The sequence below is a fragment of the Mus caroli genome, chromosome 9 (genome assembly GCF_900094665.2).
Source record: "Mus caroli chromosome 9, CAROLI_EIJ_v1.1, whole genome shotgun sequence".
In the NCBI taxonomy this organism is placed as follows: Eukaryota; Metazoa; Chordata; class Mammalia; order Rodentia; family Muridae; genus Mus; species Mus caroli.
Genome location: NC_034578.1, coordinates 6,220,827 through 6,238,633, shown reverse-complemented (window position 1 = coordinate 6,238,633; position 17,807 = coordinate 6,220,827). Strand labels below are relative to the sequence as shown.

The following is a 17,807-nucleotide window of genomic DNA, read 5'->3' as shown; positions in this document are numbered from 1 at the left end:
GATATTTTGACTTCTTCCTTTCCAATTTGTATCCCCTTGANCTCCTTTTGTTGTCTAATGCTCTGGCTAGAACTTCAAGTACTATATTGAATAGGTAAGGAGAAAGTGGGCAGCCTTGTCTAGTCCCTGATTTTAGTGGGATTGCTTTGAATATCTCTCCATTTAGTTTGATGTTGGCTACTGGTTTGTTGTAGATTGCTTTTAGTATGTTTTCATATGGGGCCTGAATTCCTGATCTTTCCAAAACTTTTACATGAAGGGGTGTTGCATTTTGTCAAATGCTTTCTCAGCATCATAATTATGTGGTTTTTGTCTTTGAGTTTGTTTATATAGTGAATTATGTTGACAGATTTCTGTATATTAAACCATCCCTGCATGAAGCCTACTTGGTCATGACAAACGATTGTTTTGATGTGTTCTTGGATTTGGTTTGTGAGGATTTTATTGAGTATTTTTGCATCGATATTCATAAGGGAAATTGGTCTGAAGTTCTCTTTCTTTGTTGGATCTTTGTGTGGTTTAGGTATCAGAGTAATTGTGACTTCATAGAATGAATTGGGTAGAGTACCTTCTGTTTCTATTTTGTGGAATTGTTTGAGAAGAGTTGTAATTAGGTCTTCTTTGAAGGTCTGATAGAACTCTGCACTAAACCCATCTGGTCCGGGGCTTTTTGTTTTGGTTGGGAGAATATTGTTGAGTCCTTCTATTTCTTTAGGGGAAATGGGACTCTTTACATCATTAATCTGATCCTGATTTAACTTGGGTACTTGGTATCTGTCTAGGAAGTTGTTCATTTCATCCAGGTTTTCCAGTTTTCTTGAGTATAGCCTTTTGTAGTAGAATCTGATGATATTTCAGATTTCCTCAGGTTCTGTTGTTATGTCTCCTTTTTCATTTTTGATTTTGTTGATTAGGATACTGTCCCTGTGCCCTCTAGTTAGTCTGGCTAAGGGTTTATCTGTCTTGATGATTTTCTCAAAGAACCAGCTCCTAGTTTGGTTGATTCTTTGAATAGTTCTTTTTGTTTCCAGTTGGTTGATTTCAGCTCTGAGTTTGATTATTTTCTGCCTTCTACTCCTCTTGGTTGAATTTGCTCCCTTTCGTTCTAGAGCTTCTAAGCATGCTGTCTGGATTCTAGAGTATTTTTGGAGGCAATTAGAGCTTTGAGTTTTCCTCTTAGGACTGCCTTCATTGTATCCCATAAGTTTGGGTATGTTGTGGCTTCATTTTCTTAAAACTCTAAAAAGTCTTCAATTTCTTTCTTTATTTCATCCGTGATCAAGTAATCATTGAGTAGAGTTTTGTTCAGTTTCCACGTGAATGGTAGCTTTCTATTATTTATTTGTTATTGAAGATCAGCCTTAGTCCCTGGTGATCAGATAGGATGCATGGGATAATTTCAATATCTTTGTATCTGTTGAGTCCTGTTTTATGACCAATTATATAGTCAATTTTGGAGGATATACCATGTGGCACTGAGAAGAAGGTATATCCTTTTGTTTTAGGGTAAAATGTTCTGTAGATATTTATTAAATCCATTTGTTTCATTACTTCTGTTAGTGCCCATGTGTCTCTGTTTAGTTTCTGTTTCCAGTATCTGTCCATTGGTGAGAGTGGGGTGTTGAAGTCTCCTACTATTATTGTGTGAGGTGCCATGTGTGCTTTGAGCTTTACTAAAGTTTCTTTAATGAATGTGGCTGCCCTTGTATTTGGAGCACAGATATTCAGAATTGAGAGTTTATCTTGGTAGAATTTAACTTTGATGAGTATGAAGTGCCCCTCCTTGTCTTTTTTGATAACTTTGGTTTGAAAGTCAATTTTAGTCGATATTAGGATGGCTACTTCAGCTTGTTTCTTCAGATCATTTGCTTGGAAAATTGTTTTCCAGCCTTTCACTCTGTCCTTGGTTGTATCTGTCCTTTCCCCTGAGATGGGTTTCCTGTAAGCAACAAAATGTTGGGTCCTGTTTGTGTAACCAGTCTATTAGTCTATGTCTTTTTATTGGGGAATTGAGTCCATCGATGTTAAGAGAAATTAAAGAAAAGTAATTGTTGCTTGCTGTTATTTTTGTTGTTAATGTTGCAATTGTGTTCTTGTGGCTATCTTCTTTTAGGTTTGTTGAAGGATTACTTTCTTGCTTATTCTAGGGTGTAGATTCTGCCCTTGTGTTGGTGTTTTCCCTTTAGTATCCTTTGATGCACTGGATTTGTGGAATTATATTGTGTGAATTTGGTTTTATCATGGAATACTTTGATTTCTCCATCTATGGTAATTGAGAGTTTTGCTGGGTATAGTATCCTGGGCTGGCATTTGTGTTCTCTTAGGGTCTGCATAAAATCTGTCCAGGATCTTCTGGCTTTCATAGTCTCTGGTGTGAAGTCTGTTGTAATTCTAGTAGGCCTGCCTTTATATTTTACTTGACTTTTTCCCTTACTGCTTTTAATATTCTATCTTTATTTAGTGCATTTGTTGTTCTGATTATTATTTCTTGGGAGGAATTTCTTTTCTGGTCCAGTCTATTTGGATGGAGTTCTGTAGGCTTCTTGTATGTTCATGGGCATCTCTTCCTTTAGGTTGAGAAGTTTTCTTCTATAATTTTGTTGAAGATATTTCCTGGCTCTTTAAGTTGAAAACCTTCATTCTCATCTACCCCTATTATCTGTAGGTTTGGTCTTCTCATTGTGTCCTTGATTTCCTGGATGTTTTGAGTTAAGATCTTTTTGCAATTTGCATTTTCTTTTATCGTTGTGTCTATGTTTTCTATGGATACTTCTGTACCTGAGATTCTCTCTTCCATCTCTTGAATTCTGTTGCTGCTGCTCGCATCTATGGCTCCTGATTCCTTTCCTAGGATTTCAATCTTCACATTTGTCTACCTTTGTTTTGTTTTGTTTTGTTTTTTTGTTTGTTTAGTTTTTTATTGTTTCTACTTCCATTTATAGATCTTGAATGGTTTTGTTCAATTCCATCACCTGTTTGTTTTTGTTTTCCTGTAATTTTTATAGGGATTTTTGTGTTTCTTCTTTAAGGACTTCTACCTGTTTAGCAATATATTTTTCCTGTATTTCTTTAAGTGAGTTATTAACGACCTTCTTAAAATCCTCTACCAGCATCTTGAGGTATGATTTTTAACACAAGTCTTTCTTTTCAGGTGTGTTGGGTATCCAGTTTTTGCTCTGGTGGGTGTACTGGGTTCTGATGATGTTGAGTATTCTTGGTTTCTGTTAGTAAGATTCTTAAGGTTGTCTTTCACCATATGGTAATCTCTGTTGTTCGATGTTCTAGCTGTCTCTGTCTTGAGCTTTTTCCTACTGTGATTCTGTTAGCCTCTGTCAGCACTCCTGGTAGTTCAACTCTTTCCTGAGTCCCAATAGTCTGAGCACTCTCTGCAGGCATGCTCTCCTCTTGCAGAGAAGGTGCCCAGAATTCTGGAGCCCAGATCTACCTCCTAAGTCCCGATGTCAGAGCTCTTCCTGGAGGCAGAATCTCCTCTGGCAAGGGATGTGCCCAGGCGTCTGGGTCTCAGCTCCTCCTCCTCCTAGCTGAGGATGAAGGCTAGAAAGGGACACTGCCCCAAAAGCTTTGTTGCTTCTGGACCCATATGCTCTCCTGCATAGACTGGTCTCAGTGATCCCAAGATTCTGAGTGTGTGAGAGCTTGCCCAATTCATGCCCATGATGGCACAGGGCTGGAGCCACCAGAAGGACTCCCAGCCTCTGGTTGGGCAGGGTTCCTTTGTCCCTGTTCCTGCTCAAACCAGACCCTCTGGGATTCTTTGGAACAGATGTTGTGTTCCAATCACCAGTGATCTCAAGGTCCTGGGTGTGCTGGGGTGCCTGTGACATTGAGAGTCCTCTGGGGACCTTGGGACCCTCCGCCAGGTTAGCACCAAAGATGGTGCAGGGCTGACCCTGACAGGAACGAATCCCAGCCACTGGTCTGGCTGGGTTTCTTTGTTCTTCTTCCTACTGGCACAAGACCTTCGGGATTCTTTGGAACAGAAGTTGCTTTCCACTCACCAGTGATCTCAAGGTCCTGGGTGTGCTAAGGGGCCTGTGGTGTGGAGAGTCTTCTGGAAACCTTGGGACCCTCTGCCCTCATTCATGTTTAATAGTCAGTTAAGGACTTCCAGGGACACTGAGGTATAAAGTTCAACATAAACAAGATAGGTATCACTGCAGAAGTTTCTGGTATACTATGATTAGTTTCAGCCAGAGAAGTTCCTATCTCTATGTATTTATTTTTATGTCTACAAAACAGGAGTGAAAATATTTTTCCAGTTTTAGTAATAAAGAAGGCTTTGATTTATCCTACATGGAATGGATTAAAACAAAGGCAAAATAATCCAAATATTCCTGGAAAAGGGATATGTAAGGCTAGGGTTTAAATGTGTTTTTCTTTCCTCCCCAAGCTTTACCCTTTATCTTTCCATTCCTCAATCCCTTCTTCATTTCTTCCTCAATCTCCTGTTCTCCTTATTTTCCTTCCTCTATTTATATTTTTAATGGTAATTTCTTGGAAGAACATATTACAATCAGGAAGGGTTTATAAAATATTTCAAATCCTAACAGGTATCCTTTATCCTTTTCCATTTTTCATTGTAGCATGAATTCAGTTGTAGCAGATTTCCAACAATTTAGTCAGAAGAAACAACTTTCATAAGAAAAAAATCATAAATCAAGGGCCTTAAATTTGAGTCTATATTACTGTTTCTTTTTTATAGAATACTCTGAAGCTCTCTCTGGCCTTTCTACTTCATATGCTGCTTTGCTCAGAATTAAGAAGAGTTCAACCTCGTCTGCCTTTGGTTCCAAGTCCAGACCACGGTTCAGCAGTCCTTCATTAGGTACCATCAGTGTTTCTCCGCCAAGCTGGAGAGGGGCAGCTCAGCAGTATCACTTGCCAGGCAACCTTTATCACTCCTCAGATGCCTTCAGACAAGATGGTAAGTGCAGAAAAACATACAAAATAGCACCAGTCAGGGAAGGAGCCCTTCACACAAGACTGTTAATGAGAAGTCTTAAGCATGCTGCAGCAAGAAGATTAGAGTTCACTGTACTATAGGGAGAGGTTTGAAGAGGTAGGTCAACTTTGAGAAAGCAAGTAGAGCTCAGAAACCTGTGCTCAGTGTGGATAGAGCATTTGCTCTTGTTAACTAGTATACTTAGAAGCAGAGTTTGGGAGATGGACCACTGTGTTCATGAGATATGTTACTCTCTGAGTCTGTAGAACAGATTGCTGTTTGTAAAACTACAAGAGGGTTGAGAATGATCCATTTCTTATAGAAGCAGGCAATGGATTTATAATTGCAACTTTGGAAACTGTGATCTAGGAAAGCAAAAGGAGGGGAGCAGGCTGTGGAAGAGAAGAAAAGGCCACTTGGAGGAGCAGCAGTCTTTCTTGGCTTCTGTTCTAAATACTTCCCAAGATTCTTGGTGAAATCAACTGTTAATTATAGTCACTAACAATATACATTATAACTAAATTTCAGACAATAGTCTGAAAGTGAAAGCACAACTCTTTCTTTTTCATTTTCTTTTTTTACTGGCAATTTGGCAATAAGTATCTGTAGCCTTAAAACAGGTATATTAGGGACTGGGGTGGAGACTCAATTTTTAAAAATGCTTTTACAGAGCACCTGAGGTCTTTTTCCCAGTACCCACATCAAACAACTCACAATTGCTTATAATTGCAATTCCAAACTCCAGCTCCAGGAGAATACAATAACTCTGGGTACTAACAATCATCTGCACAGACCCACACACAGACATAAACATACACACACACACACACACACTTTAAAATAATGTAAATCTTTAGATAAATGAAATAAACATGCTGAGTGTAGTGCTTTTATTTCTAGATTTTTCTTTAGTAAAACAGTGTAAAGTATATTATATATCTTATGAATATATGCTTATATTTCATTTTATTTTTGAGTGATAAATAAATAAGACAGATGTCACACTTAGATATAAGTTCAATTAACAACCACTCTACACTTATTAGCATTATGGCCTGAGAACTATCTTTCCCTTGTTCCCTAAACCTGTCATCAGTAGACATATCAAGAGAAAAAATGAGGTTAATGAGCAATCCTGCCAGTGCTCATTATCTCACTCAATGTCTCAAAGAAATGTGCCAGTTAGATACTGTGGCTTCTGAGGGAATGAAAATGCAGAGGTGGGTGTGCGTCTCTCCCAGGATCACATTATTAATTAGCTCTCTGAGTAGTTTTCATTTATGCCTTTACTGATTTTAAGAGAAATATTGAATGACATTCAGTACTGACTGAGGATCAATGAGCCATTTGAAGACACATTTTCCAAGAACTCTATTACAAAAATTAAAGTATCAACTTAGGTTGTGTTGCTGTGTGGAGGCAAACTCATTACTCATGATTAAACAAATCTTTCCCCTATAAGGCATCCATTCCATTATGCTAGCTTTTGCAGTTTATTAACACAGGGTGATTGAACCTTAAATACATTTGAATGGCAAAATACCTAACATGTATTTCAAAATTCCCTTTGCATCATATTTCATTTCCTTTTTTTTTTTTGCTAAGCTTTACTTTGAAAGTTTCTTACCTTTATGTAGTGCGTTCTCAGTGCTGTCAACACTGCCTGATATAAACCCACTAACAACCCCTTTAAACCTACTTTTACTTTATAACATCTATGTCTTTTTGTTTTGTTTTGCAATCGCTGAATTTAACCAGTTATCTGTATGCCAATGAACTTGGAACTCACTAGTAAAAACTACTGGGCTCATCTGTGGGTATGCCCTGGCACGAGTATCATAATCATACAAATATATATTGGGATCAAATTTTGGAAGGCATTGTTATTTTATGGATTATTTAAAAGGTATTGAGTGTTCAGAAGCACAAGCTCTGCATATTTGTCTTAATTACTTTCAAGGTGGTAGATAGCTGATATATTCTCTTGCAGCTAATGGAAGTTAAAGTACCTTTTAATATAACTAAAATATAGCCAGGAAGTCTGAAGTAAAGCAAATGCCAATTATAAAGTTAATATGCATAAGGACACAAGATACAGGCACATACATTCTAAGTGTCTGTTGTAAACATCTCTCTTCTCAGTATGATACCTTTATACCTGCTGTAGGGCTGTCTAGTTTTGGACTAAGTAGTAACCAAATATATTAGTCAGGGCTTTTTAGTAAAAGAATAGACTTGCTGTTGAGAGCAAGTGTTAGCAAGTAATGAGCAAGCACTTCCTTTTCCATGTCCTCTTAATAGGTTCCCACTAGAAGGTGTGGTTCAGATTTAAAGTGCTTTTTCCCAACAAAATGATCCATTCAAGAAAACTCCTCACAGGTTTAGCCAAAGCTTGAGTTAAAAGTTGATTTAAGATATAGTCATGTTGACCATCAAGCATATCCATCACACCAAGGACCATAAGTCTGGTCAGTTATAAGTCTGCTCAGAAGTCAAATGGAATAGCTTTACTCTTTCTGATGAGAACAGACACACGTTTTCTGCATTGATCTCACTATGAGTTTATTGCTTTCTATAACATTTAACTCAAACATTCTGCAAAAACATTAATAAATTTCATCCTATTCATCACAGTCTGATGAACACAAGTGACAAAGTGCTTTTGTGTATCCACTCTCCTTAGTATCAAGCATGTACACATGTTGACTAGGAATCATGTTAAAGTTCAGAGGATGGGACACTGCATCTGTAAAAGGTTCCTATGTTATAGCCATGCCTCTGTGCCTTGGATTACATGAAACTCAAGGCTCTAGTCTGGGACCCAAATGAATGTAATTGTAGTATAATTCACATTTCAGAACCTCCAAGGGAACATTGTAGCGGCTTTCCCCTGACTCCTGCTTTCTCATCTGACTATTTGATAGATCTCAGCTGGATGTGACTTTGAATTCTTCCTTCTGGACAAGAGTCTGACATATGGCTTTTGTCAGGTAATTCCCTTTAGCTTTGATAGAGAGTAAACCTGAGGTTGACACGTTCTTGTGAAAAATGAGAAAAGTAACAGAGCCTGAAAAGGGAGCCATCCAGATCCTGATCCGAGTCAAGCTAGGAGGATGTGGCACAGGGCTGTTTGTTTGTGTTTGTTTGTTTGTTTGTTTTAATAAATCTACACTTGCGGTTTCCTGGAAAAAAATGGAGAAACAGTTTAACTTTGTACTAAACATCCAGCTGAAACTTACACACAGATACAAGCAAGTTTAAATTATGTTCATTGCGGCATATGCGTAGAAATATACACTGAAAAACTTGTATACTTTTTCCACCCCATGGAAAACTAAATATTTAAAATGAACAATTTAATTATTAAATTAATAATTTAATTAATGGTAATATATCATAATATAATGGTGATTTATAAAGGTATTATGATATCCTCTCCTTGAAGTGATTAAAATGTGGTATTCCGAGATGTGAGATGGTTCAGGCTCAAAGAGAGCTGGCTGCTCTTCCAGAGGAATGTGTCTATTTCCCAGCACTTATATCTAGCATCTCAATCACTGGTAATTCCAGTTATAGGGGATCCAACACCCTCTTCTCACTCTGGGGATCACAAACTAAAGTTTCATACAATAGCCAAATTTATTCTCAGCCTCAGAAAATTTATACTCTGAGGGTAAATCAGAATCACATGAGTAAAGTTTACAATGGCAAGGACAAGTCCCGCATGGCAAAATGATGTTTTTTTTTTCAGTAGAAGCATATAAACAAATAATACCAGCAAGTTTTAATGAATAATCTGAAGTAATCTCGCTCTTACTGGATACATCAGGAGGTCAGAAACAAATTATAAGAGCAATTCCATTATTTTGAAAAAGAATTGAGGTCACAAGACTCTTGTCTTGTTTTCTTGGTGTTTCCTCACAAAACTTGCATGATTCCATTCTTGGACAGGTTTTCTGATACCTGGGTCCAATTTCTGGTGTCAAAAAAGAATCTGAACTGAATATGTAGAAAACAATAGGTTTCTAAAGTGACTCACAGTTATCCCTCAGTCCTTTTGTTTAATGTCCCCCATTCCACCCCCAGCCCCCCCCAAAAAAAAACCCGCATAACCATAGCTATGAGCTGTCTACTAGAGAACTGGCTATACAGAAGTACAGAACCTGACTACTAACATTGTATCACAACAGACTCTACTGTGGTATGCATGTTGGGGTCCAGCTATGGTTCCACATCTTCCCTCTTAGGGTGTCTAGATGCTGCTGCACACCAGGCTGAGAGGATGAAACACAGTTCAGTGGGGGCAGGGGGCAGGGAGAAGGCCTTCTCCGATGATGGTCTTCAATGAAACAGCTCTCTTAGATGATCTTAGCTTGTGTGCATACCTTTACTCATGGTGAGCTTGTACAATACGCTTTACTGGGGTGAGCTAGGGATATATATAAGGATATATAAGGATATATATATATATATATATATATATATATATATATATATATAATCTCCACATTTGTATGGCAAGGCATTCCAGGAATCTCAGGTACTTGCTGGGAAAGAGGAAGTTGAGCTTGTAAGTTTGCCAAGTGCTTTGTGACCTTCCCAGGTAGAGGGTGTGGCTCTCCAGACAAAGTCAAAGAAGGGAAGCCCTGCTGGTAAAGGGAGTCCTCCAGATTTGGAGCTCAGAGGCACTGTGTGTTCCTGGTAGGCTATAGCTTTAATTTGCAGCAGTTCCTCTGCTTCTCTCTCCCTCTTTTGTTGTATTGTTTCTCTTGCTGAAAGAGGTCAACTGATCCTGAGAACTGTACATCAGTTAAGACAGTTAAGAGTAAGTAAGCTACAGCATCCAAAACCTCTTCAGGAACTCAATCCTGGGGAGCAACCAGTAGAGAATGTTCACAGGTGGATCTATATATGTTATTTCACTGGGATCCATGTCTTATCAGCCTTGTGAAAGGCATGAAGTCTGAGGAGGGCCAGGATAAACCTTCATTGGTTTCCAAAACCAAGGATACAGTGTTGAAATAAACCCTTGCTTTTCTTCATTTTATGGGTGCTGTCCCTTCCTGACTACACTTCTCTATTCTCCTCTGTAGACTGTGCTCATACTTTCATACTGGAAAAGCTTCATACATTTCATCTATTTTAATTTTCTGTGTCATCTTGTGATCATTCCTACATCTGGGTACATTTTTTAGGCAGCCAATCCCTAAAGTCAGCCAAGAGTTGTTTATTCAGAACTTAATTATGCATTCTTTTTGTTCTCCTTAATATTCTGTGCAAAACCTACTTTTTAGTTCTATTTGTTACTTTAGCAGATGCTGCAGAAAAGAAAAAAGCAAATGTTGCAAGTTAAAGAGATAAAATTATTTTTCCTACTATTTTACTTAATCATCTACATAAAATGTGCTAAACTTTATCTGATTAAAATTGTGAAGTGTTTAAAACACAAAGGAAATTTTGTGACTACATATTAGCTTTATTAAATTTTATTAAATTTTAATATTTTGCCCACTTTAGTACTGTTTTTTAAAGATTTAGTTATTTTATTTTATATGTATGAATGATTTTCCTTTAAGTATGTGTATTACTATATATGTCTTGTGCATCAAAAGAGGATGTTAGATTCCCTGGATCTGGAGTTGCAAATGAGTGTCACTAGCCATGTGAGTGCTGGGAACTGAATTCTGATCTTCTGCAAGAACATCAAGTCCTATGAACTACCGAATCATCTTTCCAACCTCCTACTTCAATACTTAAGTGATTTTTTTTTTTTTTTTTTTTTGCAGGTTGTCAGGCTAGCTAGATAGGAGGTATCTTATGCATTGAGCCCGAAAAGTCATAATTTCTCTCCTCAGATTGCTTCTTTTATCTTTGTTGATCATATACTAAAATAATTAATATATGGTCACTAAAAAGATCTTAATGTTCTTGTATTTGAAAAGCTTTCATTTTTCTTTAGCCTAAAGATGATGGTAGCTTTTTCATAGTGCTTCAATTATTTGCTGGCTTCTCCTTTGTCAGTTTCCCATTTTTTTTCCTATTCTTTGTAAACCAATTGTTTTTGGAAAATTATGCTTTTTCTAACTCTTGATATTTTATACATTTGCCATGTATCTTTCAAAAGTGAAGTTACTATTATTTATGTCAAATATTTACAAACTAATTTCAAGATGAGATAAAAATATTTATTTTTGTGGTTTCTAAGTATCTGAAGTTTCTTAACGGTATTATATGTTTCATTTAGAGTGAATAATTGTTCTTATTCCTGACCTGAATCAATATGAGCATCCAGACTGTAAACAATAATAAAATCTCTTTGATGGCAGAAGGGAAATAAAAAGTATCAGTAGTATGTCATCACACCTACAAAAAGAAAAATATAACCATCTAAAGAAAGGCAGCAGCAGCAGCAGCTACAATGTGAGAATAGGTGGTCTCTCTTGTACTCCTGTGCAGGCTTATTAGGTCACATCTGTCGATATCGCACTTACCCCCTTGGTTTTGTTCCAGGTATTTCTCATAGCTTTAGTGACAGAAGATCCAGACAATTCTCCAGATTACGCTGCTGATTTGCTGGTGTCTGGTAGCATGGCAATCAATTGGGACTGTAAGTTAGAGGTAACCAGCAGTCATCTGACATAACCGTCTGAGAAAGTGATGAAAAAAAAAAAAACAATTATCAAAGGGAATATTTTAGTCTGGAAGGTGGTTTAGAATCCAAGGAGACACAGTAACAGCTGGAAATGATCCTAAAAAACACTGGTAGATACTAAGAAGGATTGGCTTCCCCATTAATTTGAGCAGTGCTTTCTTATATGGTCTTGGCAGTAATGAAGTAATACATGGGAAGCTTGGGAGGAAATGATCTGGATTTCAAAAGCTTGGAGAGGAGAATTGATCCAGTGTAATGTAGTACACAAGATGCTAGAAGGCAAAGTTAGGTCTCAAAATAGCACTCCTCTACTTCTCTAGAAAGCTGGACCCCAGAAAAGTGAGTGGGCTCATCAAGACCTAATGTCTAGGACAGTTCTGTGGAAGAGAATGCCAGCTCCAGGCTCACCAGGCGGGGCTGCAGTGGTACAGCCCCTCAAAACCTGTGGAAGAAGCAAGGGTTGTCAAGACAAATACGATTACAGGACAATGCTTTCATTTACACAGCGGCCCTGAGAATGTTAAGGAGAGTGCCAATAACTGGGATACAAAGGACTGTTGACTATCATAGCAGATATTGTGAATTTTGTTTGTAAAAAATTAGAAAAAAATAACCTCACTGGTATTTTTTCATGCAAGATATTTTTAGTATAATAACTGTATTAATCTGAAACAGTACAAATTATAGTCAGTTCACTAACTTTGTGAGTACTTTTGAAAGAGTGAGTACTTTAAAACCATAATACCCAATACTTTGATGTTTGGTTGACCAATATTATACACTCAGATAAAGATATGTTTTAAATTATTATATTAATGGGGGTTATATGACGAATTAAAAACAAATTAGTCATTAACTCTTTTTGTCATCTGTCATAATTTCTTCTGGGATGCTACATATTTAATTAAGTAATATTTTAGATATATTATTTCACACTTATTTGTCCTTCTATTAGATTCTTTTTCTTTTTTTCAAGTTTTTATTAGATATTTTCTTCATTTACATTTCAAATGCTATCACGACATCCCCTATACCTTCCCCACCCTGCACCCCTATCCACCCACTCCTACTTTTTGGCCCTGGCTTTCCCCTGTACTAGAGCATATAAAGTTTGTAAGACGAGCGGCCTCTCTTCCCAATGATGGCCAACTATGCCATCTTCTGCTACATATGCAGCTAGAGACACAAGATGTGGGGGTACTGGTTAGATCATATTGTGGTGCCACCTATGGGGATGCAGACCCCTTAAGCTCCTTGGGTACTTTCGCTAGCTCCTCCACTGGGGGCCTTGTGTTTCATCCTATAGATGACTGTGAGCATTGACTTCTGTATTTGCCAGGCACTGGCATAGCCACACACTAGACAGATTTATCAGGGTCCTTTCAACAAAATCTTGCTTGCATGTGCAATAGTGTCTGTGTTTAGTGGTTGATTATTGGGTGGATCCCCAGGTGGGGTTGTCTCTGTATAGCCCATCCTTTTGACTCAGCTCCAAACTTTATCTCTGTAACTCCTTCCATGGATATTTTGTTCCCTGTTCTAAGGAGGAATGAAGTATCCACACTTTGGTCTTCCTTCTTCTTGAGTTTCTTGTGTTTTGCAAATTGTATCTTGGGTATTCTAAGTTTCTGGACTAATATTCACTTATCAGTGAGTATGTATCAAGTGACTTCTTTTGGGATTAGGTTACCTCACTCAGGATGATATCCTCCAGATACATCCATTTGCCCAAGAATTTCATAAATTCATTGATTTTAATAGCTGAGTAGTACTCCATTGTGTAAATGTACCATATTTTCTGTATCCATTCTTCTGTTCAGGACATCTGGGTTCTTTCCAGCTTCTGGCTATTATAAATAAGGCTGCTATGAACATAGTGGAGCATGAGTCCTTATTACCAGTTAGAACATCTTCTGGGTATATGCCCAGGAGAGGTATTGTTGGATCTTTCGGTAGTACTATGCCCAATTTTCTGAGGAACTGCCATACTGATTTCCAGAGTCCTACAAGCTTGCAATCCCACCAACAATGGAGGAGTGTTCCCCTTACTCCACATCCTCGCCAGCATCTGCTGTCACCTGAATTTTTGATCTTAGCCATTTTGACTGGTGTGAGGTAGAATCTCAGGGTTTTTTGATTTGCATTTCCCCGAAGATTAAGGATGTTGAACATTTTTTCACGTGCTTCTCAGCCATTCAATATTCCTCAGTTGAGAATTTTTTCTTTAGCTCTGGGCCCCATTTTTTAATTGGGGTTATTTAATTTTCTATAGTCCATCTTCTTGAGTTCTTTGTATATATTGGACATTAGTCCCCTATCTGATTTAGGATTGGTAGATCCTTTTGCAATCTCTTGGTGGCCTTTCTGTCTTACTGACAGTGTCTTTTGCTGTACAGAAGCTTTGCAATTTTATGAGGTCCCATTTGTCAATTATTGATGTTACAGTACAAGCCATTGCTGTTCTATTCAGGAATTTTTCCCCTGTGCTCATATCTTTGAGGCTGTTCCCTACTTTCTCCTCTATAAGTTTCAGTGTCTCTGGTTTTATGTAGAGTTCTTTGATCCACTTAGAATTAACCTTAGTATCACTGGAAAGAGAGGCCATTGGACTTGCAAATTTTATATGCCCCAATACAGGGGAATGCCAGGGCCAAAAGAATGGGAATGGGTGGGTAGGGAAGTGGGGGGGGGGGTGTGGGGGACTTTTGGGATAGCATTGGAAATGTAATTGAGGAAAATACGTTAAAAAAAAAAAAAGAATTAACCTTAGTACAAGGAGAAAAGAAAGGATCAATTTGCATTCTTCTACATGATAACTGCCAGTTGTGCCAGCACCATTTGTTGTAAATGCTATCTTTTTTTCCTCTGGATGGTTTTACCTCCCTTGTCAAAGTTCAAGTGACCATAAGTGTGTGGATTCATTTCTGGGGTCTTCATTCCTATTCCATTGATCTACCTGTCTCTTGCTGTACCAGTACCATGGTGGGTTTTTTGTTTGTTTGTTTGGTTGGTTTTTGTTGTTGTTGTTGTTGTTTTTTTTTTTAATCACAATTGCTCTGTAATACAGCTTAAGGTCAGGCATGGTGATTACACCAGAGATTCTTTTATCCTTGAGAATCGTTTTTGCTATCCTAGGTTTTTTGTTATTCCAGATGAATTTGCAAATTGCCCTTTCTATCTCAGTGAAAAATTGAGTTGGAATTTTGAAGGGGATTGCATTGAATCTGTAGATTGCTTTCAGCAAGACAGCCATTTTTACTATACTGATCCTACCAATCCATTAGCATGGGAGATCTTTCCATCTTCTGAAGTCTTCTTTGATTTCTTTCTTCAGAGACCTGAAGTTCTTATCATACAGATCTTTCACTTCCGTAATTAGAGTCACAGCAAGGTATTTTATATTATTTGTGACTATTGTGAAGGGTGTTGTTTCCCTAATTTCTTTCTCAGCCTGCTTATCCTTTGTGTAGAGAAAGGCCATTGATTTGTATGCGTAAATTTCATATCCAGCTACTTCACTGAAGCTGTTTATCAGGTTAAGGATTTCTCTGGTGGAAGTTTTAGGGTCACTTATATATACTATCATATCACCTGGAAATAGTGATATTCTGACTTCTTCCTTTCCAATTTGTATCCCCTTGATCTCCTTTTTTTTTTGTTGTTGTTGAATTGCTCTGCTAGGACTTCAAGTACTATATTAAATAGATTGGGAGAAAGTGGGCAGCCTTGTCTAGTCCCTGAATTTAGTGGGATCACTTCCAGCTTCTCCCCATTTACTTTGATGTTGGCTACTGGTTTACTGTATATTGTTTTTATTACGTATAGATACGTGCCTTGAATTCCTGATCTTTCCAAGGCTTTTATCATGAAGGGGTGTTGGATTTTGTAAATGCTTTCTCAGCATCTAAGGAGATGATCATGTGGTTTTTGTCTTTGAGTTTGTTTATATAGTGGATTATGTTGAAGGGTTTCCATATATTAAACCATCCCTGCATCCCTGGATTGAAGCCTACGTGATCATGATATGATTGTTTTGATGTGTTCTTGAATTCGGTTAGTGAGAATTTTATTGAGTATTTTTGCATCGATTGTTCATAAGGGAAATTGGTCTGAAGTTCTCTATCTTTGTTGGGTCTTTATGTGGTTTGGGTATCAGAGTAATTGTGGCTTTATAGAATGAATTGGGTAGAGTGCCTTCTGTTTCTATTTTGTGGAATAGTTTGAGAAGAACTAGACTTAGGTCTTCTTTGAAGGTCTGATAAACTCTGCATTAAACTCATCTGGTCCTGGGCTTTTTTTTTGGTTGGGAGAATATTTATGACTTCTTCTATTTCTTTCGGGTAAATGGGACTGCTTAGATCCTTAATATGATCCTGATTTAACTTTGTTATCTGGTATCTGTCGAGAAATTTGTCCATTTCATCCAGGTTTTCCAGTTTTGTTGAGTATAGCCTTTTGTAGTAGGATCTGATGATATTTTGGATTTCTGCAGGTTCTGTTGTTTTGTCTCCCTTTTCATTCCTGATTTTATTNATTAGGATGCTNTCCCTGTGCCCTCTAGTGAGTCTGGCTAAGGGTTTATCTATCTTGTTGATTTTCTCAAAGAACCAGCTCCTGATTTGGTTGATTCTTTGAATAGTTCTTTTGTTTCCACTTGGTTGATTTCAGCCCTGAGTTTGATTATGTCCTCTGACTACTCCTCTCGAGTGATTTTGCTTCCTTTTGATGTAGAACTTGTAGGTGTGCTGTCAATCTACTAGTGTATGTTCTCTCTAGTTTCTCTTTGGAGGGACTCAGAGTTATGAGTTTTTCTCTTAGGACTGCTGTCATTTGTGTCCCATAAGTTTGGATATGTTGTGGCTTCATTTTCATTAAACTCTAAAAAGTGTTTAATTTCTTTCTTTATCTCATCCTTGACCAAGGTAACATTGAGGGGAGTGTTGTTCAGCTTCCACTTGAAGGTTGGCTTTGTATTATTTATGTTGTTATTGAAAATCAGCCTTAGTCTGTGATGATCTAGTAGGATGCATGGGATAATTCAATAATTTTGTATCTGTTGAAGCCCTTTTTATGACCAGTTATATATTCAGTTTTGGAGACGGTACCATGAGGTTCTGAGAAGAAGGTATATCCTTTTGTTTTAGGATAAAATGTTCTGTAGATATATGTTAAATACATTTGTTTCATAACTTCTGTTATTTTTAATGTGTCTAGGCTTAGATTCTGTTTCCAGGATCTGTCTATTGATGAGAGTGGGGTGTTGAAGTCTCCCACTATTATTGTGTGAGGTGCAGTGTGTGCTTTGAGCTTACTAAAGTTTCCTTAATGAATGTGGATGTCCTTGCATTTGGAGCATAGATGTTCAGAATTTAGTGTTCATCTTGAAAGATTTTCCCCTTGATGAGTATGAAGTTCCCCTCCTTGTCTTTTTTGTTAACTTTGGGTTGGAAGTCAATTTTATTCTATATTAGAATGGCTACTCCTTCTTGTTTCTTCGGACCATTTGCTTAGAAATTTGTTTTTCAACCTTTTACTCTGAGGTAGTGTCTGTCTTTATCCCTGATGTAGTTCTCCTGTATGCAGCAAAATGTTGGATCCTGTTTACATAGCCAGGAAACAGATTTTAGTCTATGTCTTTTATTGGGGTGTTGAGTCCATTGATATTAAGAGATATTAAGGAAAAGTATTTATTGCTTCCTGTTATTTTTGTGGTTAGATTTGGGGTTCAGTTCTTTTGGCTATCTTCTTTTAGTTTTGTTGAAGGATTAATATCTTGCTTTTCTAGGGAGTATTTTCCATGCTTGTGTTGGAGTTTTCTGTTTATTATTCTTTGAAGGATTTGATTCATGGAAAGATATTGTGTGAATTTGGTTTTGTCATGGAATACCTCCGTTTTTCCATCTAAGGTAATTGTCAGTTTTGTTGGGTATAGTAGCCTGGACTGGCATTTGTGTTCTCTTAGTGTCTGTATAACATCTTTCCAGGATCTTCTGGCTTTCATAGTCTCTGGTGAGAAGTCTGGTGTAATTCTAATAGGCCTGCCTTTATATGTTATTTGACCTTTTTCCCTTACTGCTTTTAATGTTCTGCCTTTATTTAGTGCATTTGTTGTTCTGATTATTATGTGTTGGGAGGAATTTATTTTCTGGTCCAGTCTATTTGGAGTTCTGTAGGCTTCTTGTATGTTCATGG

The 17,807-nt window shown here is 37.5% G+C and overlaps 1 protein-coding gene across 8 annotated transcripts in view; it reads left to right on the top strand.

Annotated features, from left to right (window-relative positions):
- Positions 1-17,807, top strand: part of Cntn5 (contactin 5) — a 1,179,522-nt gene that overhangs the window by 681,766 nt on the left and 479,949 nt on the right. For all 8 annotated transcript variants that reach the window (XM_021171282.2, XM_029481828.1, XM_029481827.1 and 5 more), the window contains one exon: positions 4,724-4,945. In XM_021171282.2, the coding sequence (XP_021026941.1) occupies positions 4,724-4,945 (222 nt within the window). The remainder of the gene's footprint in view (positions 1-4,723; positions 4,946-17,807) is intronic.